The 25,386-nt window shown below is 36.2% G+C and overlaps 1 protein-coding gene across 2 annotated transcripts in view; it reads right to left on the bottom strand.

Annotated features, from left to right (window-relative positions):
• Nucleotides 1–25,386, bottom strand: part of NDUFAF2 (NADH:ubiquinone oxidoreductase complex assembly factor 2) — a 60,285-nt gene that overhangs the window by 17,242 nt on the left and 17,657 nt on the right. The window contains exons 1-2 of one of the 2 annotated variants that reach the window (XM_064404164.1): nucleotides 19,925–19,964; nucleotides 6,949–7,038 (exon numbers count right to left, since the gene is read on the bottom strand). In XM_064404164.1, the coding sequence (XP_064260234.1) occupies nucleotides 6,949–7,038; nucleotides 19,925–19,949 (115 nt within the window). In that variant the 5' untranslated portion in view covers nucleotides 19,950–19,964. Of the gene's footprint in view, nucleotides 1–6,948; nucleotides 7,039–19,924; nucleotides 19,965–25,386 lie in introns of those variants that run through there. The other variant, XM_064404163.1, reaches the window with a different exon arrangement.

Here is a 25,386-nt window from a genome sequence, read left to right as displayed (position 1 = left end):
TACTTAGCAGTAGTTTCAGATTACTGAAATACTTGGCAATATCATTCAGAAAAAAGCAAAAAGTAGTAGAGATTTCAGATATAGCAAAGTGTGTATACTAGACACTAATCAATAAAAGATACAACTGGAGAAAAAAAGGGAAAAATACTAGTTCAAAATGTCTCATAAAAAGTAAATCTTAAACCATCAAAATTTAACAATTACTTTCAATGAAATATCATCTTTTACCTTGCCATGCCTTGCTTCTGACCTGTGGAAGGACAGTACCACTGTTTTCAGTCCCATAGCTCTCAACAAGTAAAAACTGTTTTACTTTATTCAAAATTGCCAGTATTTTCTTAAAACACCAGCAGCATTTTTACTTCAGATGATTATAATAACTGATTCCTAAAGAAAAAATTTGAAATAAAATTAAGCTGCAGCTAGAAAGTACTGCTGAAATACAAACATTACAATAGATTTTCTTTCAAGAACACCTGTGACTTTTAGCAGTTCTTTGACTAATGATTTTCAGATGAATGGAATACTTCTAGTAAATTATTTTATAATTTAATTATCTACCTTGTTTAAGAAGCTGCAAACAAAACAGTGAAGCGCAACACTATCACATATGTCCTGTGAACAGAGGCTGTGAAGTAAGGACCACTCCACAATAAATTTTCATTCATTAACTGAATTCAGTACCAACACTCAAAAGCAAAGAAACAAACCTTAATTTAGGAAGATTTTTCGTATCACGCATTCCATAATAGAACTGTATCTATTTAAATACATAAATAATGCACACATTTTTAACACTGTGCTCTTTTTCTTTCCAGTCATAACAACACTAGAATACTTGGTTTTATTGGAGCTATTAACCTTCCTGTTTTCTAATAAATGTCAGGGGTACAAATCTTTTTCAGCTTAACGGTACATAAGACTTGTTGGCTCAAATATTGATACTACAAGTAAATTAATTTTAATATCTCTCATGAACTTCATAAGTAAGTCATTATTTAATGAAAGATTTTTTCACTGCCATGCAACTGAGGAAGGAATATAGTACGAAAATTTGCTAAAATCTTTTTATATTCTTAAGATGAAGTTAGTTAGATTTAACGTTATCATACTCCTCTGTGCAAATCCACTTCTCAAATATTCTTCATAAAGCTCAAGAAGAAATATGAGTTTAAAAGCAAAGAAAACATCATCTGATTTCAGTATATTTTAGCACACTGCAGTTTAGCATCCAACAGTTTTATAAGCCTTTCAAAAGAAATACATTTTACTAATAATTCACCTGACCACTCCTTAATCATTGGGGGTAAGAATGGGAGGACTCTAGTACACTCAATTCTCACCAGTTTTTATGTGGTTCTTTTTGAGACAGGAAGATTTTTAAAAGCATTTCAAATCTTTGACTTTTAAGTTACCAATAAAATTTTGAGCCCAACACATGGTTCAAAAAAAGGACCATTACCTCATAACCCAGGCATCAGAGAAATTCATGGTAGCAAAGGGAGAATGAAGGTGTATAAAAATATAACCAATTTCCTACCAGCACTACGTTTAACAAAATTCAAGTAAATAATATGTTGAAGTTTATATATTTTGCATTCTCTTCATATATCTGCGTATACCCAGATGCAAAATATACATATCTGTGTATAAAGCTGAGCAAAGGAAAAAACACTTGTACCTTTCTTTATGATCATCTTTGGTAAATGCACTTTTAAATTACTCAACAGCTTTACACCATAGCCAAATATTTGTTGATGGAAACAAGGTAGGTAGGTGCTTTATTACATTTTATTTGAACAATATACAGCACACATGTATGTACTTAATAAAAATTTGACATTTATAGCTGGGAAAAAGTTTTACATTATGTTCCCATTTCCCTAAGCTAACAAAATGAAATGCTTTCACCATTGTCAGCCAAGATTTTTTAAACCTGGCAGAGAAGGTAACATGTATGTACTGAGTGCAACCCAAACATCCTCCCTGCTCCCAAAGTTTTGGCAAAATGTATCATTGCCCCCATTTAAAACTGCTGCTTCTAATTTTATCTGGATGTACTCATTTTAATTCCACCTTTGTCGAAAAGGAATTTTGCAAGTAAGCTGGACATTTCTTACCTTGAGATATTCGCATTCTTTCATCAGCACTGATTTGCATTCTTATTAGAATGCATGAAATTTTCATTGAACTTTAAGACTCCTACTGGCCAATAACACGCTGCAATGGCCATAAAAGTGAACATGCAAATTAAGACTCCCATTAATCACTAAATGTTACCAAGAAAAAGAAAAGAGAGATTAGGAGTAGATGGCAATAAAATGCTGTATGAAGCATGCCTTCTCCCAAATCTTTGTGGTATGTAAAATTACAGATCTCCCCTGACATGTCTTGAGGAGGTAAATTACACAAACTTAAGTAGGTGAACATTCAGAACTAAAATACAGAAATGTTATCTGTTGTGTGCATCCATACTGCCTAAGGAAAAGTAGGCACTCACTCTCTGAAGTAAAATACAAGAGACTTCACTGAAACAAAACCAGGCATTGTTGTATACAAATATTTGTTTGCAAATATTTGTATACAAATATTTGATTGCATTCTAAATTTAAAACTACAGCACAAGAGGAAATACACTTTTGGATTTTTAAAATTAAAATAAATTAAATTTTAGGTGTAGAAATAGCTAACACTAAGAACAACATAAGGGATTGTTTTAGCTTTACAAAAGCCTTAACGGACATGTCAGAACTTTTAATAAAATTCAGAGGTTTGAGAATGTAGATAATTCAATCTTGCAGAGCACTTAACACTAACATCTTTAGGATAAAATTTCCAGACAAGTCCTTCAGGAGTAAACCCTTGGTCTTGTATTCAGTAAATATAAGTACACAAACAACCTCTCCAGAATCAAAGAAACATCTTGCACAGATTGAGTCTGTGATCTAGATGATGCTTTATAGCTTTCTACTTGGTCTCCTTTACTTTATTACATGTTTAAAACTTGATGAACACAGCACCAGACTCAGTTCCCTAGCTGTCCAAGTTGTCTTAGGTACAGAATGAGATTTAACTTGTTCTGTCCTCCAATTTCTCTACAGCCTGTTCCCACTCCTTACACTATCCTTTGTCCCTGGTTTTGTGAAAGTTCTCTTCAGACAAGTGATGCCTGTAAGTATTTCCAGGGATGGTACTTTTATTAATTTTGGTCATAAGAGGTTTCTTTTTCTAGTCATACAGTTGTGCAGGGTAACAAAGAAAGGAAAAGGGTGCTGGGATGACTGCTGTTAAATGAGGTGGCCATTTAGAATTGTTCACAAGTAAAAAAAACCTGAGTCCTGGCAGAACAAAGACAGTACAGGTAAAAGCAGCTCCCTACAGGTCCCAAGAAAAGGAGGACATAAGGGAACAGACTCTTCAGCACAGTCTTAAAAGTGAAAAGCCTGAGAAGAATAGGAAGGAGAGCCAGCCAAAACTTAAGTAGAGGCCATGGATGTCAAAGTACATACTCTGGGTTTGGAGAGGAGGCCCCTGGAGATGTAAATGTGGGCCCACCAGAGTCCAAGAGCAAAAAGAAAATAAAGCAAGAAATATTAAATGAAATTCTAACCTCATATTCATCTTTTACTGTTCAGAGGAATTATCAAGTATTTTAGAACTCCTTCTGCAAAGTCTCAAGCTATTTGCTGGAATGATCAGCATCCATAATAGCATGAATTATAATGTAAACGCCCACAGAAAGAATGTACTGGGATATTTTCAAGTATCTGGACAAAAGACACACGGTGAAAGTTCAGCACAGGTCCTGTGGGCCTGGGAAACATCTAGACCAATGTTAAAGAGGTAAAAATTGGGACAGAAATTTAATGAGAAGTTCAGCAAAGAGTGTCTAAAAATTTTGAATTAAATTTTTCTTACTCAGAAACTGGCTTCTACACTAGTATTTAAACTATCTACACTTTCTGTTCCTTCTCATTTTTAACTAATTCAGAATTTCTTTTTTGATAGGAGGCAAAAAAGAAGTAGTGATGAATTGAAATTCAGAGCATTCTACATCCCTCACACCCCAGGATAGGTAGCCAAGACATAATAGTTCTTTCAATAGCTTCCATACCCACAGCAGAAGTACCAGTTTTCACTTGTTAAAATTCTACATCCATAAAACCGTTTGCAAAGATTAGACTAGCACTGGACGAAAAAATACAGTTTAGCCTTTTTCTCTGGAATTCCAATCTTTATCTCTCAGAAGCATACACTACATGCCCTTCTGGTTAATAAATGCACCAGAGAAAAAAGCATGCATATATCTCTTCTTTCTAGAGACAGAAGTAGTGTTGTGGTTGAGGAATGCTACTCCTCAGTTTACTTCTCTCACAAAAGCTCCCCAAACCACACTGCTGACTGCTTCCTCTCCCTTCCTCTTCCACTCTTCCCCACTGAGGGTGGCCAGGGAGGAGGATGGGAATTGCAAAAGGCAAAGATCACGGGGTGAGATAACAATTACTGGAAACAGCAGTGACATAAGAAAACAAACAGATATTAATGCTAATAATAAAAGTATACAAAAGAGAGGGTAATTTTCTTGCAAAATGCTCACCAAGTATGATGTGAGATGACCACAGCCATGTTTTATCCCAATCAGAAGCCACGCCTTTTTTCTCAGAAGCCAGAGTCCCCTTCCCCTACTCCCAGCAATAACCTAAGGTGGTATTGTATAACATCTGGATTCTGGCCACACCCTGTCAGCCACACCCTCTCCTGGTGATTGCAAAAATTAACTCCCTCCTTGGCCAAAATCAGGACAAGTACTTAAGAGCAAAAGACTATTACTCAATCGGCAAACTGCAAATTTTCCTTTCCTCTGTGAATTCTTTGCCGACAATGTATTTGTATTTGCTGACAAAATCACAAAAGAAAACCTCATGGTTACGAACATGAGGAAGTTAAGCAATAAAACTGTAAACATAGCTCATAACAACAGGACTGTCCAGTTAATTGCTTCTTCTCTAAAACAAATCTGAACAGGATGCCTTGACTTGAAAAGTGTGCCTCAGGTCTGGCAGCTGCAGCTTTTTAGACACGTCCATATGCCCTTGAGGGTACATGGTATTTGACTTCAAGGTCTTTTCACACACAACATCCCAAAAATCTGCAACCTTCAAGGCACTACACTGTCAAATCCCATGGTTTTGAGCTAAATTTCTGAAGAGAGATATAACAGAGGATTTTCAGCACTACACAGATCCTAACAGCATGAAGCAATGGGTTTGTATAGCAATTTGGTCTAACCCCATTTGTGAAAGGATGGTTAGCCAACACCCATCTGAGACAGTCTGACTGTCCACATTGTGTTCCTGTTAATTCCAGACAACTGCAGACAGAGACTACTGAATTGTCCTGGATGGGAATTCCTTCACAGGAGCTTCATATATACTTCTTGGTGTCTGTGGTGCAGTGTTCGCATGACAGTCACAGAGAACTAAGATGAGCTCTAACTGACAGCTGGAGAACTTTTGGATGACCTTCAGAAAGCTGGATAAATAGCATTCATCCATTCAAGCACCAGATGATTTAGTTAGTACAAGTCTATCAGGTTGCTGCTGTCCTTCAGAAGATGGCTCTCTTGGACTGACAAAGAAGCAGAAACAGCTAGAGCAAGACTTGCCAACCCCCTGAGGGTACTGCAGAAGTAGAAGACAGAAACTGTTGATACGGTGGTTTCACCATAGCTGGCAAACACTGCCAATAGTGTTGAAACACCTTTCAGAAGCTTTCTGCTCTTACTGCTAACCTCAGTTGATCACAGCAAAAATCCTGGGAATTAGTGTAATGACAATGATAAAAAACAAGATAAGAATGTTTTCTATTTCTGTATTGACTCCATGAAGGAATATGATGGGCCTGAAGTTTTCTTTTTGTTCAGTATCATCTCCCTCAGAGAAGAGCATCAAGCATAAAGGAAAGAGAATGAGGTAAAGCAAGTATACTAAGACATTTCCTCCAAATATGTTGTAGACTCAATTCATTTGCAGCTCATTCACAAATTAAACCACAGTAATATCTGTTCCTACTGAACTCATGCAAACTTCTAGCAAGCAGAATAGTCCACCATGAGGAATTCCAGAGCTTAAATACATACAGCTTAAAATCTGTTTGCTTTAAACCTACCAACTTCTGGGAGATGTTGAGGTATTTTTCTTTCCCAAAAGCATGTTGAGTAATGGGTAGCCTCTACATACTATTTCAGGGATTCCTTGCTTATGCTGCAGAGTCCTGAATTCTAAGTCACATTTAATCCCACACTTAGGTCAAGCACCTAACAACTTCCAAGACCAACATATACTCCTCTTGTTTCTCTCTTTCTCCAACAGCTGATCAGCTAATCCTAAGGAAATGCGCTAACTTCCCTGAAATGTTTATTATAGCACAAATTTTCAGAAAATAATTTAATCAGTAGCAGTTGGACAAGATATTTACTTATTAACAGGTTCTCCAACTCTCTACTAGATTGCACAACGGAGAATATAGGAAACCAAATACACCATAAAAAAAGCAGCCCCATCACTGGTGACACCAGCATGTAGGTGAACTGACTTAGATATTAACACTGCAGTGAAGGAATAATAAGGAAGTTTTGTTTTATTCAGTGCACTTCATGCTGGTTATTCAATCAGATCCTCCACAGGCACAAATATTTTCACATTTAATAGAAATAAGTCATCTCCACAGAGGCTTTACTTTCATTAAGTACTGACTTCTCAAACAAAATGTATCCTATTTTTAAAGAGTTATTTTAAGAATTCATATTGTTATGCAGTTACATAAAAGCCTGCCTTACCTAAAATGAAAGATAACAAATAACTAATTCACATAGTCAGGCCTTCCATTAAAAATACAGAGCCTGCATTCAATGGCAAAATTATCTTGAAATAAAACCAGAATATTTACCTTCCCATTCTGCTGGAAAGTCCCCAATTTGATACTGATACGCTTCACGATTTACCGCTTCTACAAATCTTCTTTCCGGTACAATCTGCCCTAAAGCAGAAAAAAGAGAAAGAAAGATACTTATAATTATATTATATATTTCATATATAATATAATGTTATATAGAAATACAGTTATATAGAAATATCCTATATAAATTGTTTAACTGTATTTTTATATAATAAGTATTTTATATTATTTATTTCCATATAAGTTTATAATTGCTGATCACCTTATCATTTTGAAAGAATGTATTTATTCACGTGAGTCGAATGACATAGAGGATGAAAATGAAAGATTAAAATACTGAGAAAATTATAACCATCTAGACATCAATTTGAAACGTTATATTTCAGTAACTTCAAGAAAAGCATCCATGTCTATTTTGAAGTTGACTTGTATTATTGATGATGAAAAACAGCACTCAAAGTTCACTGGCTAGGTTTGTAAAGCCATCAGGCCACATCATCTCCAATCACCAGCATCTGCCTTGTGCTTGTGAGATTTTCCACAACTGCCTATAAACTAAATAAAATACATTTTCTTTGTTAAACCCAAAAACCAGAAGGTAGGAATCTGATAGGGAACACTCAGTATATTGAAAGGGAGACAGTGTGGGGCACCTAATCTACATCCCACATTCTGATTCTATTACTGCCAAAGAAGAATTAAAAACTTCGAACTGAAAGGTGGTACGCAGCAGATTGACTGTCAGATATTATGCTACTGTATGGAGAAAGAATATTTTAATTTGCTTTTTAAATTAGCAGGTACTGCAAAGATATGCAAGGCTCCCATCCCTCACAGGGAAAAATCCAACCGTATTCCCTAGGCTCTTTCTACCAGCTTCCTCTCTTCCTGGGGTGCTCATATAGAGAAATTTGACATTTTGAGGAAACATTAAGTATACCTGCATAAAACATTTTATTTCATAATGAAGTGATTAATGCAGTTCATTCCTTCAGTATGCTTTCAACAAGTATTTCAACTGAAGTTATTTTAAAACTGATACCAGTTGGGACATGGAACCATTAGTAGCTAAGCCCCACACTATTATTCACTATGAAGTATTTAATACAGTAAAATAAGAACTTGTATATAGTGTGAAATTCCTTTTCTAAGATTTTTCTTTAGATTTATATTTTATTTTTAAGCAAAATGCAACATTTGTATTTTTTCAAGATACGTCATCAGGCAAAGAATATTGTGTAGAATGCCTTCATCTCCAAAAATAGATATTTTTAATCAGTGTTGGAAGTTATATGATTGATACTTGTTTATTTTATAAGTACACAATTCCTATAAGCTGATGAAATTATAGTTTGTACCTAGCTGTAACACAATTTTTTTTTCAACAATACCATGGATGATTTAATTTCTTACACTGTTCATCTACAAACCAAAACAAAACTACAGAATTACTTTCTTCCCATGCAGAAGATTTCCAGAAAAGCTGAAGAGGCATTTTAATTAGGGCTGATCCCATCTAAGTCTCAGAAAATACCACTCTTCTCCAATCTTGTAAAGTTACTAGACTTTACTGTTAGAACAGCACCTCTCAAAAAACTGTCCTTAATTTGAGTATTACACCATCTGAATAAATAACCATTAGAAAGAGTAGTGAAGAACTGTTTTTTTCTAAGTGCCACCACAACTTGTGACTGGTATTATTAAACAAAATATTCCACTTCTTATTCTGCTGCAAGCTTTCATAAAACACATAAAAACTCATTCTCCAGATCCCACAGCCAAATCACACTGTAGAGCCAAACTCAGAAATTATTCCCCAAATGTGTTATTTTGAGTACTGCTGGTGGCTTTTAAGCCTCTCTGCATTTGTGATGCACACATGACACTAATTAACTTCAACTGCCTGATTTGCCTTGTCCCCTAGGTTTTTTTTTTTTGCAGACCACCACTGACAAATAATTTACATAGGCTTTTGTAGGGAAGATCACACTGAGGCCTCTTTAGATGTAATTAAAACATTTTACAGTTTGGGGAAGTGTTTTTCGTACTAAAGATTGACTTTATTGACTGTTTTGCTTCCTCTTAATTCATCCCCATATTTTCAAACAAATACTTGAGTCTTTGCTACAGCAATGCAAGAAACTTCACTTGTAAGAGTGTACGTATGAAGCAATTAAAAATAGCACCATAAGAACAGTTTTAACTTTAAAATTGACCTCATTTTCATGTGACCACTGGATGTTAGAGACACTGAAGAACCATTAATGCTTCAAATTGGGATTATATACATAACACAATACATCCAATTGAGTCTTAAAAAAATAGCAGGTCACTTCAGAAAGAATTTAGCAGATGGACAGAATAGTAACATAGAATATCAGATACAAAATCGTTTACACTGAACACCAAAGTAGCCAAGATTTGCAGGAGTTTTCAAGCAAGCAAAATGGCCAAGAAAATTATGTAATTGACAGATCTTTCAGCAAGTGATACAGTATTTACATATGTTACATTTATGTATTTTCTCACTTCACATATTTTCTCAAAACCTTTCAGTCTACTGAAAAACCAATGCTTCATGACTGAAGTGAATTTGTATAAAAGCCCCAAACAGAAGTATTTAGCAGAAGTTTGTGGCCTGCTGGCATAAGAAGGGGATAGTAAAAGCCAGCCCAGGAAATACTCAGTGAAACATAAAAGGGTAGCCAATGGCATAATTGGCATAAGAAGTTTCTAAATTTCTACAGCCTTATCTATACACTAAGGAGTCCAGAAACCAGGCTACATTGTTACAAAAAAAACCCCATGATTAACAGTAGATATGTACAGATGTTATAAAATTAATATTTTAATTTTTCAGTAACTTCTAAAGAAGAGTGTTTCTCTGGGCAAAATATCCTAGTTAATCCACAGCAGTCATTAAATACTATATATATGTATTTACATTTAGAAAAAGCCATTGAAGAACCTTTCACATGAAAATAATGAATCCCAAAATTGTTGTGTTCTATAAACAAATTATTACTATTCTGACACCAATTTTGAAAAAAAAATTATACTCACTATTCTAAATATCTTCAGGAGCCCTGATTTTCACTGTTTACAAAAGCATTATTTGAAAAAGATTTCCTGTTAACCCTCAAACAAGCTTGTACAATTTTTGCTAAAAAAACTATGGCACACATAATGAGTGAGAGCAGAAATGGGACCAGAAACAAGGAACTGGATGTTTCTGGTACCTGAACTGAGCTACCTGAACAAGAGCCCCTGCCAGATATAAAATATCGGCATGTTTTGCAGTCAGCAAATGGAAACAGGATCTCTGGCTCACACACTACTATGTGAAAACAGTAATTGCCATTCAAAATGAATGAATATCAGATGTTCATGAGAACATCTTTTGGCTGGCTGATTTGCAATGTCTGCATACTAAGAAGAAACCATGGAAGAAATGCTGCACTAAGATGGGTTTTTTTAATGCAGAGACTGAACTTGTAGCCTTTGTGAATTTAAGGCAAATGGCCTAAATTCCAGTTTGCACAGCAGTGCTCTAAATTTCATGATGAAAGACACATTTCTAAAGTATACTTTTTTACTGAAGTGCCATGTAATTTGAAAAGATTAAATCCTGTTAATTCACTAAGAGCCTATTATTTCCTTGTCAGCAACCCAACATAAACTTCACCTACTCAAAGCAAAGGCTTCTAAAATTTTTTTCAGCAGTATCTTACAAGGAACTCAAGGAACAGGTCACCCATTTCTTTCCTGTTGGTAACCACCAAATAAACTGTAGTTTTTTCCTAAATGTGAAGTAGCACTTAAATTACCAAAGCAACTGAACTATAAGCAGTTCTTCATATCAAGCAAAGGAAGAAATACTTCTCTGGAAGTAACAAACATAGATTTATGTATCTATAGGCTACAGGAACAGCCCATCACTGTCAGAACAGGATCTAGAGTTTTCCATCTCCACTGAAGAAGGAAAAAAAGTTTGTTACAAAAGACAACCCTTTTAAAGCTGAGTATTAGTTTGTGAAAGCCATTATCTTCTCTTTGCATAGATTTTTAGCTGAGGGAGTCTATTCATTGCTGTCTGTTTATATTAACTTGTGGCCATATTTCCAGTGTTTTTGCAATAACTATCTTTACCTTAGGAAAGACATAAATATTTTAAACTAATATATTTTTTCCCAAAGAATTATGGGTTTTTTTTCCAAATACAGACTTCTATGATGTTAATTAACTTTTGCTTAGTGACAAATTAATAACTTCCAACAGTTCATTATATTCATTCATACAATACATACAGTATCCTGAAACACAAAAAAGTTAAGTATTTGCACCTAACATCTATACTTACAAATGTACCTATATTTTCTCCAATAATCTATAATGCTTTATGCTTTATAAAATCATAACAGAAACACATTTTAACTTTTAAGAGCCAGCAAGGCCACAGATGTTCAATGGTTCTGATTTCCATTTACCTGAAATGAACCAGTGTAACTATGATATTTTATGAAAAATCTTCTGCTAAGATCTTTCCCCTCCTGACAGCTGAGTGCCTCAGGAAAGAAATGTAAACAATAACTATCTGCTGCTGTGGAATGCCACAGGTGCATCTTTCATTGGTCCATGTGGATTGTTTTCAATCAGTGACCAATCACAGCCACCTGTGCCAAGGCTGTGAGCTGTCACGAGATTTTGTTATGGATTCTTATTCTATTCTTGTCTTTGTAGCCTTCTGATTCTTCTCTCTTTGTTCTTTTAGTATAGTTTTAATGTAGTATTTTAATATAATATATAACATAATAAATCAGCCTTCTGATGAAAATAGAGTCAAGCCTCCTGTCCTCACACATGGGGTCTCAGAGACAAGAAACCAGATCAGTGATTTCCAGTTTTTTAAAACAATGCAGGATCAAGAAATACTAAACTTGTTAAGTGCTGACTCAGCAAATCCACAAAAGCTGTAAATATCAGGGACTCGCTGTCAAGAATTGTGTTTCAATTTTGCTACTTATATTTACATTTTAACAGCAATACATTTGACTTTCCAGAGTTGTCTGCAAGTACTAATTTCTTCCCAATGTAAGACAAGTTTTCTCAGACTTCTACTGAAAATTTGAAGGCAGGGAAACTGCTTCAACTTTTGGGAATGTATATTGTTCAAAGAAAAAGACTGACATACACTACAAACATCACAGTTCCTTTTCACTTCCCAAAAGAACTGCCAGCTGACAAAGTCAGTAAATTCCTCTGGGATCAGTGTCCCTGGAGTTCATGTATGTTCACACAAATCTTATGTTTTTAAAACCTGCTGTATCTTAGACTGTGGCAGTTAAATTAAGTAATATTTGTTCAAGAAACAATTTCTTCCAAGGGACAGACAAATCCCTCTGCTAAATATCCACTGCCATTGTAGCCCCTGGGCACTCTTAATCTGCTGCAGGATGCAGCACCACCAGTTCCCACTCCCTGCTCACTGGAAAGGCTTGTCTTCCTCCTCATCTGTGAAGCCTGTGTATTTAAAATGAAGCACTGTTTTGTAAATGAGTCTACAATAAGCCTCCTAGAATTACACAACATTACATTCTTTTGGGAACACAAGTGCAAATGATACTAGTACAAATGACAGTTCCTTGGAGAGCTGATGGAAGCTCAGTGGTCTATCACAGAGAAGCTTTCTCCCAACCATTCTTTTGGTTTCTTTTGGTCTACCAGATTCAAGAAAGGCTTTTCTAGCAATTACTGTCAAAATGTGAATAAATCCAAGAATGAGGTGCTTAATTTATTCTATAAATGTATGGAAATGGCTTAAAAAGGGAACATAGCATGTATAAAGGGAATTTAGCAAGTAGATAGAAAGTGACAATAACTTGTATAAATAAAAACATAAGGCAGGGAGCTAAAAAGGCAGTGATACACGGAAGAGAAACTGTATGTGACAGCAAGAGTATGAATTGTAAATAAAATTAAAAGAAAGTCACAGCTGTGAAGAACATCCATTCTGCAATATGACCCAACACAGCAGTGTTGCAGACTGGTTTGGATGATTCATTACATTTCAATTAGAAATGAATTTTCAACAAATCTTCTGCAAAAACTCATTTATCATCTCCACTTTTTCCAGAATAAACAGAATTATTACAACTAACTGCACATACATTTCAGGGTACTAATGCTACCTTTGGGGGTTAGTATATTTTAATGAATTTTACAAAAGGACTACAGATGTGAGACTTGCAAAGAAAATTCAGTCTTATACAAGGTCTGAACACCATTAAAGCTAATACTGTACTGCACTTGAAGGATTAAAGAATACTGGTACTACTATTTTACTGTGTTTGCTTTTCATTGTGGAGGTTAGGGAAGAAGAGTCACCTGTTTCAGCCACAGTCAACCCAACAGTGAAACTTCTGAAGAAAAGTTAGCTAAAGTCCTTGAGATGTATTAAGCACTTAATGCATATCCATATCCTACAAACATTTAAAGAGCCTTAAATGTTATTCTTTTTCCTACAAAATGGCATCTTTCATCTATACAGAAATAAAGAATGTTTAGTTTCTTTGGTTAGAGTTCTGAAATAAACAAGTATTTCAAAGGTACTTTTTAAAACAATGGTAAACAACACATACTAGTAAGCAATATTTTAGTTGATTAACAGTAATATAAAATCATTTACCATTCAACAGGTTGTTATTTTGTTTTTTGGGTTTTTTTGTTACCCTCTAGCTTTACACTGTTAGGTTACTTTCAAAGCTCTCTTCAAAAGTTTGTTTCTTTGAGCTGTCCTGTGTACACAGATCCATTAGTTAAGGTACTTTCCAGCAACACTGATCTGGAGAAAAAAACCCCATAGCTTAGCTGATTTTGGTGGGCTCAGAGTGGTGTAGGTGGTGAAGAAATAAAAAAAAGTCTTCACATACCCAAGGAATTGCAGCAATACCCAATCTGCTTTCAAACCTAATTTGAGCAGAAAAAAACTTAAAAGTGCAACAGCTGAGAATAAGGACTAACCATAAGTTGAGGTTTTTTACATCTGGTCAACCCATTATTTTATTTTATTTTTCTATTCAACTCTCAGACTTTGCGTGGTCTCTTTTCAAGTTACAACAAGCAAATGCATACACAAAAAAGCAATACAGAGTTGACAGTTTTCCTGTTCTAGTTCCACAGTCCCAGCTTGAGTAAATTGTAGACTAAACAGAAAAAACTGAGGTTTATGTGCTTTCCCAGTGTGTAGGTAGGTACCTAATCATCAAGTACTTGAATACCTATTTGAGCGCTCAATGATTTAAGAGTATTGCACCACGTGCAACTATTGTACTAGTTGTCAATAAGTTTATACAAAAATTTTTATTTGAAAGCATTTACCTTGATGCCAGAGAAAGAAAAGAATAATGACTACTTTTGGATGGCAACCTTCAGGATTGTATAGCTTGTAAAAACTGTAATACAAGTGTTTGTACTGTAAATGCAATAAACTGCAAACACAGAGTTTACAATCACCAAAAATACAAGCTGTGACACTTATAAACTCTATAACCAAACAATTTCAGTTCTATATACATTAAAGACTAGTAGGTTCCTAAACCTACTGGCAGTAAAATTAAGAACAGTTACTCTATCATGCTTTATCAATTTAATCTCTAAAATGAAAACTCTCAGAAATAAAGACACATAGATTTTCATTATTGCAAACTTGCTCAATTAACCTAATTAGCATTCTAACTCATTTTGTGGTGTGAGCAGCTAAGATGTCTTATGTCTTTGTATTAAGATGTCACACAAGCACTTTAATTCTTAAATATCAAAACCACATGACTTGCATCTCACCATACTAAACTCTGCATTGTCCAGCTATGGTGAACTCCCTTTTTAGTTTCTGCAACACTTGAGTGCCTACTGATCTCAAAACTCATATTTGTTGACCCTCCTTAACTGCAGCAAAGAATGGGAGCAATGCAGACTACAAACTATGAGGAAGAGGCTTATGGACACAACCTGGTGCATGTAGCTGCCTTGCGGGGCATTGAGAGCTGCAGGCAGAAATCTCTAACATCAAGATTACAGAAAACATCTCAACACTGAACTTCTCCACAGTCTTAAGATGAACAGATATTCAGAAACAAAGTTGTCAACGGATTGACAACAATGATAGTATTTTACTGCTTCTATTAAAAAAGAAGATATTTCAGAAATATTTGACCTCTTCCTTCTCCTGCCCTCTTTCTTCCATAAAAACAGAAATGGACAGAAATGTACAAAACATTGTAACCAAGGAAGACAACATTCGTTATATTCTGTCATAGTATTTGTCTCAATAGCATTTCTTACTAAATGTTTCGGTAACATGAATTTTTTTAACTGCATTTTTATTTTTTGCACATGATGAACATAATGAGACTTGTTACTCAGACAAATAAACCCAAATCTTACATTCTCTCCTATCTGTGTATGAATGAGAGGGAGCATGCCACAGATGAGATGAGATTTTCACCCCTAAAAACATAATCTATTTTAGTATATTCCAATACTGTTCATTTTCTATCCTGGGAATTTATTATACAATCAAATCACATGTATGATAAATCTTCTGCAATTATCAGTAAGAGTCTTTCAGTTTAAGGACACTTCTGATTTACAGTTGCATTTTGCATACTGTACAGATGACTGCATGTACATTTAAAGATAAAAATTCAAATATCTTTAGTTCAAATCAGTTAAACTGAAAAATCTTTCCTTTCTGGCTGCCTGTATTTCTCTTTAATCATGGCCAGTATAGGACCTTATTACAAGTAATTTGTTACTACAGAACTGAGGAAAAAATGCTAGCCTCACAAGTTTTGTCATTTTCCCCCCCACTTCCCCCGCAGGCTGCTATTGTTGATGGCCTTTATGGAAATATAAATTCAATCAGCAGCTGCAAATTTCATGAGACGCCCATCTTCATGCTGAATTTCTAACTGAGTGTCAAAACAATCTGAGGATTTCTCCCTGATGAATTGTAAATTTCTGCAATTTTCCCATGTTAGAATTTGAGCTGCACTAAAATAGAGCCAGCCCAGATATAGTGCCTGCCAGATTGAGAGAAGTAATTTTCCCCTTCATTATCTCAACTCAGACATTGAAAGGGTTAAATTATAATAAACAAAATTTATATGTTTCTTTTTTATTTTACATAAAAAATTAAATCCCATTTTTCTTTTTAGAAGAAAAACAAAAAGACCTTCAAAACACTCCAAATACTCTCAAAACACTTATTTGAACCTGCTGTTCATTTTACAGTATTTTGCAGTGACAAACTCCCAAAAAGTAGCTGCAATAGAACTTGAAAGAATTTCCTATGGTGCCAAAATAGTTATTACAGATAGTTTGTTTCTTCTAAGTCCCAGCTTATATTACATGTTGATGGAAAACAGAAAATAGATGCATAAATTACAAAAATCAAAACTTTAGTAGAGTTTTGAACTGTCTACTGTTTTCTGAATACAGTAAAACAAAATAACATTTCTTATTTAATTACTGTTTCTTGTAGTAGCTTAGGAGGCACACATAGCTTACCAAGCATATTACAGTAGTTCAAGTATTTTGCTTTAGACAAATATTTGCTTCTCTCTTCTGTAGGCATTGACATGAAATTTATAAAACAACACCACTTAACCAATTTGCAAGCAAACTAATTAGTCTGTTTATTATATAGAAAATAAGTAAGAAATATTCACAGAGAGAAATTCACTATTAGTGATGGTTCATCTATTCATATAGTTGAAAACTAACTGACTTTCTGTTTATTTTCTTCTCTCTGGGATAAATATTGTGGTGGGATGGGTGAAGGGTTTACTGAACTGCAATGACCATCACTGAAAAGAATGACACTGTATTGGATGCTTCTGTACACATACCACATTCTAAACACAAGACCATCTTTCAGTTTTGAGAAAATTCAAATGGGCATCTTGTTTTGTATACACCAATCTTCCAGTTCACTATCAGAATGAGGAAAGAAACCTAAAAGTGAGTGTCATGGATTGACCCTGGCACAGTGCCAGTACCCCCATGAAAGGTATATTTCCAACATGGTTACTGTGAGATGTGACCCAGAAACAGAACAAAGCAGGCTCCAACTTGGGAATGGAGGCAAAAACCAACACTTTATTAATCTACAACATAAAGACAAGAGGGAAACAAAAAGGAAAAAAAACACACACAAAAATCCACAATGGAACACCTCCAAAACACTCCTCCTCCCCCCACCCCTCTAACACCCAATCCTCTCTAACACTCAATTCTCAGTCCAATACCATCCTTCACACAACCTCCCCCCAGTTCATCAGGAGAGAGAGGAGTCTCCCTCTTGCAGCATGGGCCTCCCCAGGAAACACAGTTGGAACCTCCTGTGCTTCCGTGCCACACGTGGCAGCCGCCCGGAGAGAATCTGCCGTGGTGACCATCTTCCTTCCATGTCCAGTGCTCTCAGCACTGTCCCTGGATCCTAACTGCTTCTCAGGTCCTTTTAAGAATGCCTTGCCCAGTTCCAAGAAGTGGCAGCCTCTCACCATTTGGGACACGTGTCCCCCCCATATTTCACCCTCTGGGGCCGAGGGGCCTCATGAACAGAGATCCTTCTCAGCTGAAGGCAGAGGGCTCCACCACACCCTCCCCATCAGTCTCTGTTCCCTCTACTTCTCACAACATCTTTGTCACTCCTGGCTTCTGGCCAGCCGCCTCCCCCAAGGTGCAGTCTCTGCATTACAGGAAGATTTGGTTCTGTCCCATGGCCATGTAAGAGAAAAGTCCAGCCAAAGGCCACTCCAATCATCTCCTCCATCTAGGGTGCTTCTCATCTGCTGACATTTCTTCACCTACTCAAGTCTTCTTCTTCTTGCCCATCCTCCGTCCCCTCTCAATTCTCAGCTGGGGAGGATCAGTGTTTTTACAGCTTCCACTGTCCCAGCACCAAAGGGGTTAAAACCTCAGCCCCTGTGGCTGGGCACCTTGCCCCCCGCTCCCTTCTTCTCCTGCCATGGTGCCAGCACAAGATATCAAATTTCAAGCCAGCACAGACTCTCTATTACTCTCTCTCTGGGGGGACTGCCCAAACATCCCAGATCTCCTCCACCCTGCACCTTGCAGGGCTCCGGCCTCCCTCCCCACAGGCCGCATGGCCTCCCCTGCCCCACCCAGACGGAGCTGGGCAGGGGAGGAGGTCAGACTGCACTCACTGCCGGACTCGGAAGAGAAAGTCCTCTGGGAATCCTCTGCTTTTAACCCCTGTGTGTTCTCAGAGGCGTATCCAGGTCCCTAGTGGCCACAACAGGTGCCAATTTCAAATCTGGCCACTGATTGGTTTGACCACAACTTTTCCAGAAACTCACTTCCTGGTCAAATCACGACAGTGAGCTACAGAGTAATTCCATTGTGAAACACTTTCAATGTACTACAGTTTTACCACTTTATAATTTCTACTTCTCTTATCACAACATCATTTCTTCCGCTGAGTCATTCCACATTCCCTGCCCCCTCCTTCAGTTATGTGCCCTGCATTCTGGTTTATGTGATCTGGAATGACCTGAGAATTGATCACAATTCCAAACCCTCAATACTGATCTGCATACTTTCCCTGACTAGTTTCTTAAACTTGACTATAAGTCACCGATTTAAAAACCAATAAATATGCAAGAGCACTAGTCTATGTCAAAAACAAGGTTAGTCTTCAAAAACACCCAAGGAAAGAATGCTGGTATGCAGCTGGAGAATGACTTGCACTAGTTAGCTGAAGTCTTATGCTCTGGCAAACAGGTAGGGCAGAGGGGCATGTTGCTCAGAGGAAAATCACTGGGCTTCCTACATTTACTAAACTGACCCTTATAAACTCGCTATTCTTAGAATGTTTCCTGCTCAGCATGACAAAAACAGCCCTCAACTTTGCTGAAAATGTTATTTTGACAGAACTCTGATTTAGTTTCATTGAGTTACAACATCCAGATCAGATAATCTTGATACTTTCACTTTTAGCTGTCATATACTTATTAGCTTTAACAGCAAAACAAAGACACACGCTAATCTCTCCTCTAATACAAGTAATTTTATATAGTTAAGCAGGTGTTCTGTCCCACATGGTTTCCAGTCACAAGTGTTAGCTATAAATTCTGCTTGGGTAGGTAACAAGAGGTGGTAATTACTGAATGTATTATAATAGCTTTCAATATAACAGATTCGTGAATATTATTTGGTTATTTTTATCTGTGGAGCCTACCAGAAATGAAGGTAGGCATAACAAGAAAATCTAGTTCTATTTCTTAAAATATTGAGATACTACTTATAAGTAGTATATATATATATATTTGTAATAATTTCAAAGCACAGGAACAAAGAATCCTTCTTAACTGTATTAATCATTGTATAGCTGGCCTCTTTACGATTTAACTTTATTTTGTATTATTTCACAACATCACAATTTCTCAAAAACAATTACTTCTATTTTATCCATATCTTCCAAGTTCTAGGCCATGACAACTTATTAAAGTGCAGGGTGTTCAAGTACTTCCAAAGGAAGCTGATTAAACTTCCACTGAATCCATGAAAGTGCAGAATTTTCCAATTTATGCGTGGAGTCGGGTTTGCTAATCTCTAGACATCCTACCAAAACTGAAAACACCAAAGTAATTTGAAACTTAGGGAAATAAATGAAAACTGAAAACAGTGTTAGTAAGCTACACAAAGCTACATAAAAGAAAACACACAGCAGTACAAACCCAACCGTGATCCTTTAAAAACTAGCATGATCTATGTATTTCCCCAATGCCATCTTCTGCACTGTAAAGCCACTGAAGAAGTGTGATTCCCTTTTTCCTTCCAATATAACCTAGGATGACACTAAACTTGTACTTTGACCAATTTGTACCAGAAGTACAAATAAACAAAAATTGCAACTTTTATGGTATTAAGATATATCACTTACAGATTACTTTACCTTCCTCCCACATTGAAAGCTTTGCTCTTACACCTCCTGCACATACATGCATACAAGTTCATGAAGATTTCCTTTTTCTCATCTTCTTTCTAAGACAACTAGAAAAGTTTGTAAATGGCAAGACTGCTTAAAAAGGTTGAAAGCACTACTACCTTAGGAGGCTGATTTTTAAAATATAGCATAGTAATTGCTAATACGGGAAGCATCAAAAGTGAAGTGAATAATAATAAAAAAACCAAAAGATCCATTACTTTCTCATCCAAAGTATTCTGTTGCAAGGCAATCCCTATTTAACCTAATCATTCAATTCGAAAAACTTGGAAAACATCTTGTTGAAAATTGCTGTGAAGTTTAACCAAGTCTTATAAACCAAACAATAAACAGTTTCCAAAGCAGGCACATGCAGTGGTTAAAACTGTACTATTTGGAGGACAGCCAGTTGATTCACCATGGACATAAAATACACACCCTCTCTGGGAACATGAACTCTCATATGCTCTACGTGGCCTTCACAGTTTACGGCACTTTGACAAGGAAGCAGGGATGTGATACATAAAGAATACTGCAACAGTGGCCAGTTGTCCAGGACCATAACCTTGTACCTAAATTCTCTCAGGAAAAGCCTGTGGAAAAGCACTTGGACACCAGCAAGAAGAGAAAAAAGAAACATTACAGATCTTACCACTGAGAGAGAAGGAAACAGAATCACAGTACTCCCATCAGCTGATGGATCCCTAGAGAAAAGTTGTCATATTAACCCAATGAAGTCCCAGGGAAATTAAAAAGTGAATGCAAATGTCAGCTTATCCCTCAGGCAAAACCTGATTCATTTCTAGAATTCTATAAGCATTGCTTAGATAATGGCATCTATAATATCACTGCATCATCCCTAATGTACACAAGGTTTATATTTTAAAAGAAAACATGGTTAATATCCAGCCTCCCCAAAAAAACGTCTCAGCAGAAATAGAAATCTGAGTGCAAGTTTCCAGAAACGCTTGTGTTCCAGACCTCTGAACCATTAGCAAAACTGTAGGAATAATCATGTTTCTCAGTGTTTTCCAGTATCACTGTTTATGATAGCCTCAAAAGCCTCATCTGGAGCGATGCCATGCTTATTAATGAATTATCAAGCCAACATTATCCTTTTTCTGTTATTCTATACATTAAGTGTAATTTTCAAAAGTTTTCCATCAATGAGATGACAAACAAAAAGAATTTAGAATCATAAAAAGATCCTAAAGAGGCTATGCACACACTATATGAGAGTTCTCTAAAGCTTGATGTAAAAGGAAAAATATAATCACTAAACAATTTCTAGGTATCTGCCATAAAATCCTAGCCTTCCATTTTCATTAATATTTACAACTGCATTCCTACTCCCCACTAAAACTAGTACAAGTTTCAATGTCTTTCTGGACTTACTCAAAGATTAGCTCAAACTGCTTTGTTATTTGCCTGTTTTCTCTTGACAAAGGGAAAAACCCAACTAACTAACTACCACCAAAAACTGTTTCACAGTTGTTTCCTATGACATTGCATCTCCCCTGCACAAACTTCACTCGCTCAAGGGCACAGGGCATGAGTCTTACAAATTTAGCAATCAACAATGCAGACAGAGCTGTTAAAGACTATGTTTAATTTATCTTCTAATCTGCATCACAAATAGGAGGTTCAGAGGTTTCTTTCTCCGACAGAGAAAGTATAGAAAGGAAAGCACTGAAAAGGAAATCAGGAGTGTGGACTTCTTTGTAGGGATTCTTCCATCCAGGGCTTTCTACACCTTTGGAGCAAAAAAGAGGTGAGCATAGGAGACCCACTTTTTTTCTGAAGGCAAACAGTGGAAGTCCTGTCTATTATACAGGGTAGTACCTACCAGATTAATCCAACATCATATCCTACACATCCATCAGGCAAGTTGTCTCCTAACAATTTTTTTCACCATTTTATTTTCTTTAGCACCTATGAAACATCTATTAGTTACACTATCTAAACACTTACTATACTGAAGAAACTAACAATTATCTTCCTTTTAGTACACTATGCTGTTGTTTTTCAGATGCAGGCATGGTATTTGTTAGGTCTTTATTATACTTTAAAAAATATTCTAATGATTAATAGTTCTATTGTCCATGTTAAATATATTTTGCATTCTGTCTTCCATTTTACAAGTTGCAGGTTCTTTTTTTCTACATAGAATTAAGTATTGTATTTCAGTCTTCATTCACCTTCAGCAATTTTTTACTCATCACATTTACACAAATCTTCAGATACATCCAATAGCCTCTTTTCTTTAGAGCCAACTTTGTCACTTTTTATACTTTTGGCCAACTTCCTTATGCTGTATGTTTTCCTAATTAGCAATGTCATAATTTTTTAGCCAGCTCAATCTTCCTTCTAGCCTTTTTTTTTTCTCCCCAGTTTAGCTGACCTAATTGAAATAATTTCATTCAGTCCAACTAGATAAAACAGGTAGACATATATGCTTACGGATCCAAATCCAGAGCCAATGCATTCTTGAACCTCACTGCATAGAAATGGCACAGTATTTTACAGAAACATCTCAGAATCGCTGCATCTGTGCCTGTTCACTTTAAAAATATATCAGAACCCCATTATCACAGTGTCAGTCCAAGAGTTTGCCATGTTATTCATGCAGACTACCCACTCTTGCCTAGAAATCACCTCCTATGAACTGTTTCAATTTCACAGGCAGTTATGAGGTCTTCTATTACATATGGTTCATATGTAAAAGAATGATGAAAACACCATTATTTTCAAACACTAACACTTTAAATTATTAAATAGTGATGATTTAACCCACTGTGTGATCTTTACAGTAACATAAAAGTTTCAGTCTGCCAATAACTCTTAAAAAATAAATCTGAACACCTTTTGAAAAGACTCAAAATAAAGCAATACTGAGTAAATTAAAAGCTGCCATCTAAGAACATAAAAATTTCCAAATTCACAGAAATATTGCCTTCGTCATCTGCAATCTCTTTCAGCATGACAGAAGGCAAACTACAGAACATGCCTTGGGAGACAACCCTGAGAAAAAGAGGCATTGCAGCTGTTCAGAGATATGCTGGCTAGAGAGGAGCTGGGTAGTCAAAATGGGTAAAATGTTATTGGTACTTGTGAATTGTAACTAAAATTATGCACAGTGGTTGCTATACTTTTCACAGCTTGAGGGTATGAGGGGGAGGTAAGTGAAAAAGAGAGAATGAATATTAGTGAATACTGCATACATATAATAATTTGTGTGGCCTCTGTAGGGCCACAGAAGTGACAGCAAAAAACCTCACCATTTGAGATAGATCAGTTTTAAATACAAAAGCACTTCCTTCTGAATCAAAACTGTACCAAGAGTCACCTTAGTATAAATAAAATCTAAAAAGCCCAAAAAACAACGTATTATGCTGTCAGTTTTAGAAATTACAATGTACTTCAGAGATTAAACATTCTTCTCCACAATTGAACAGATGGAATTTCTTATTGTTTGTTAACTGGACCAATACTTAAAATATAGATCAAATTAAACTGAAAGATACTGCCTTCTAAGAAGAGGTGCATAATCCCAAAAATAATGAGTGCTGCAGAGATTGAGCTGACATCATTATGTCACATTATACATTTATGCAATACTTAAACTAAATGTTAAAGACTAATAAACAGTGGTTTAATTTGAGGCAAAACACCCACATTTTCGTATTGGTAGTTGCCACAAATAAATGGTATTTTGTGTCTCTGTTTAGGAGGAGTCTGTAAGATTTAGCAGTTTTGTATCTGGCAGTTATTTGCTGTAATCTCTTGACTGTTGCTGCTCTGCTTGTTAGTTAACTGGTACTTTTTTCATTTGTCTCTAGTCATATTCATTCTTTATTGGTGGAATTGGTTGAACCAATTGGATTGGAAAGGGAGGGATTGGTTGAACCTATAAATGGAGGCAACTCATTCTGGAGTGTTCACCTTTAGTGTCAGACCACAACAGAAGAGGAAAAAAAAGGAACAAAACATAGCAGCATGAGACACCCCTAAATCTCAAATGCCAATACATTTCTGTTCACTTTCCCCCTACTGGTTCCAAGACCAGTTATAAATGGACCGAATCACAAATATCAATCACCATCCAACATTAAAGCTCCCAACCAAAAGTGCTTTTTAAAACTTTTCAGTCCTTTTAATAAAATTTGGTTTTTAACTATATTCATTATGAGGAAAATTTCTGATTCAATCGAACCCTTTTCCACCTCTCACCTTACTGCCAATGCTTACTTGCCTGGCCTTTCAGGACATTTCCTCTATAAAGTCTGTCAACAATACTGCTTTCAAAAAAAAAAAAAAACCCCAAAAAAAACCCAAAAACAAACAGAAAACAAAAAAAAAAACCCAAACAAAAACAAAACACACTGCCCCCCCAAAAAATAGAAAAACAGAAAAAAAACCACAAAAACCAAAACAGGCACACACAAAAAAAACCCCAAACCACAAAAGAGCACCACAGCTTTTCTCACCACAGTTACACTTTCTCTCTATTCTACTTCATTGGCCTCCTGCTTTTTCTGTTGCATCAAGACCAGCTAGAAAAGCCCCAGTGTACTACTGCATTTACAGCAATTGTTTTAACAGCTACTCTCAGAAATACGTAGCTAATAATTACCTTGCAGTACTCACAGGGCAAGTGCCTCAAGGCACTGCCTGTCCTTCATCCCTGCTTGTCTTCCTGTTTTTCACTTCTGGAGACACTGAAATCTTTGCAGCACAAAGACCCTCCAGACAAGTATTTGTAGTACAAATACCACAACATAAATCCAATCACTTTTACTATTTTTTTCTGTTTCAAATTATTGCTAAGCACCCTTCACAGTTCTGCTGAGTTTCCTATCCATCTTCACCCATCTTATACACAGACACAAATTCTTCCAACAGTTTAGCCCTGCCTCCTTCTGTTTTACCACCTCTCTCTCACTGGCTTCTCCAAATACATGTATAATTTTCATATAAAAAACTGCATGTCTAAATCAGGTCTTATTATCCTCCCTTTCCACATATTCTTCACAAATGCCAAAATTCTCCTCCTTTCTTTCTGGTACTCAGGATTTCTCTCTAATGTGTAGGTTCCTTCTGCATAAGATATTTTCTGTAGGATCCTCCTAATTTCCCATTCTGCTAAATCTGCCATTCAGACACAACTACAACAACATAATTTTCCCATGTCAAGGCATATGCATCCCACCCTACTCACGAATTTGTAACACTGCTGCAAAGATTGGTTATCTGGTCAGGAACTGTGGGAACTCAGTTGTGTCTTTAGACCCCCTACAAGGTTTCTATTTTTCACTTGGACTGCAGGGTACTTTGTTTTCAAACTCCTATGCAAGGAGGAGTCTCCTCTGTATCCTTCTCCTCTTTCTGAGCCTGAGACACCAGGACTTCAAGCACATAGG

Source organism: Passer domesticus, chromosome Z (assembly GCF_036417665.1).
Source record: "Passer domesticus isolate bPasDom1 chromosome Z, bPasDom1.hap1, whole genome shotgun sequence".
Lineage (NCBI taxonomy): Eukaryota > Metazoa > Chordata > Aves > Passeriformes > Passeridae > Passer > Passer domesticus.
This window is presented reverse-complemented; position numbering and strand designations above follow the sequence as displayed.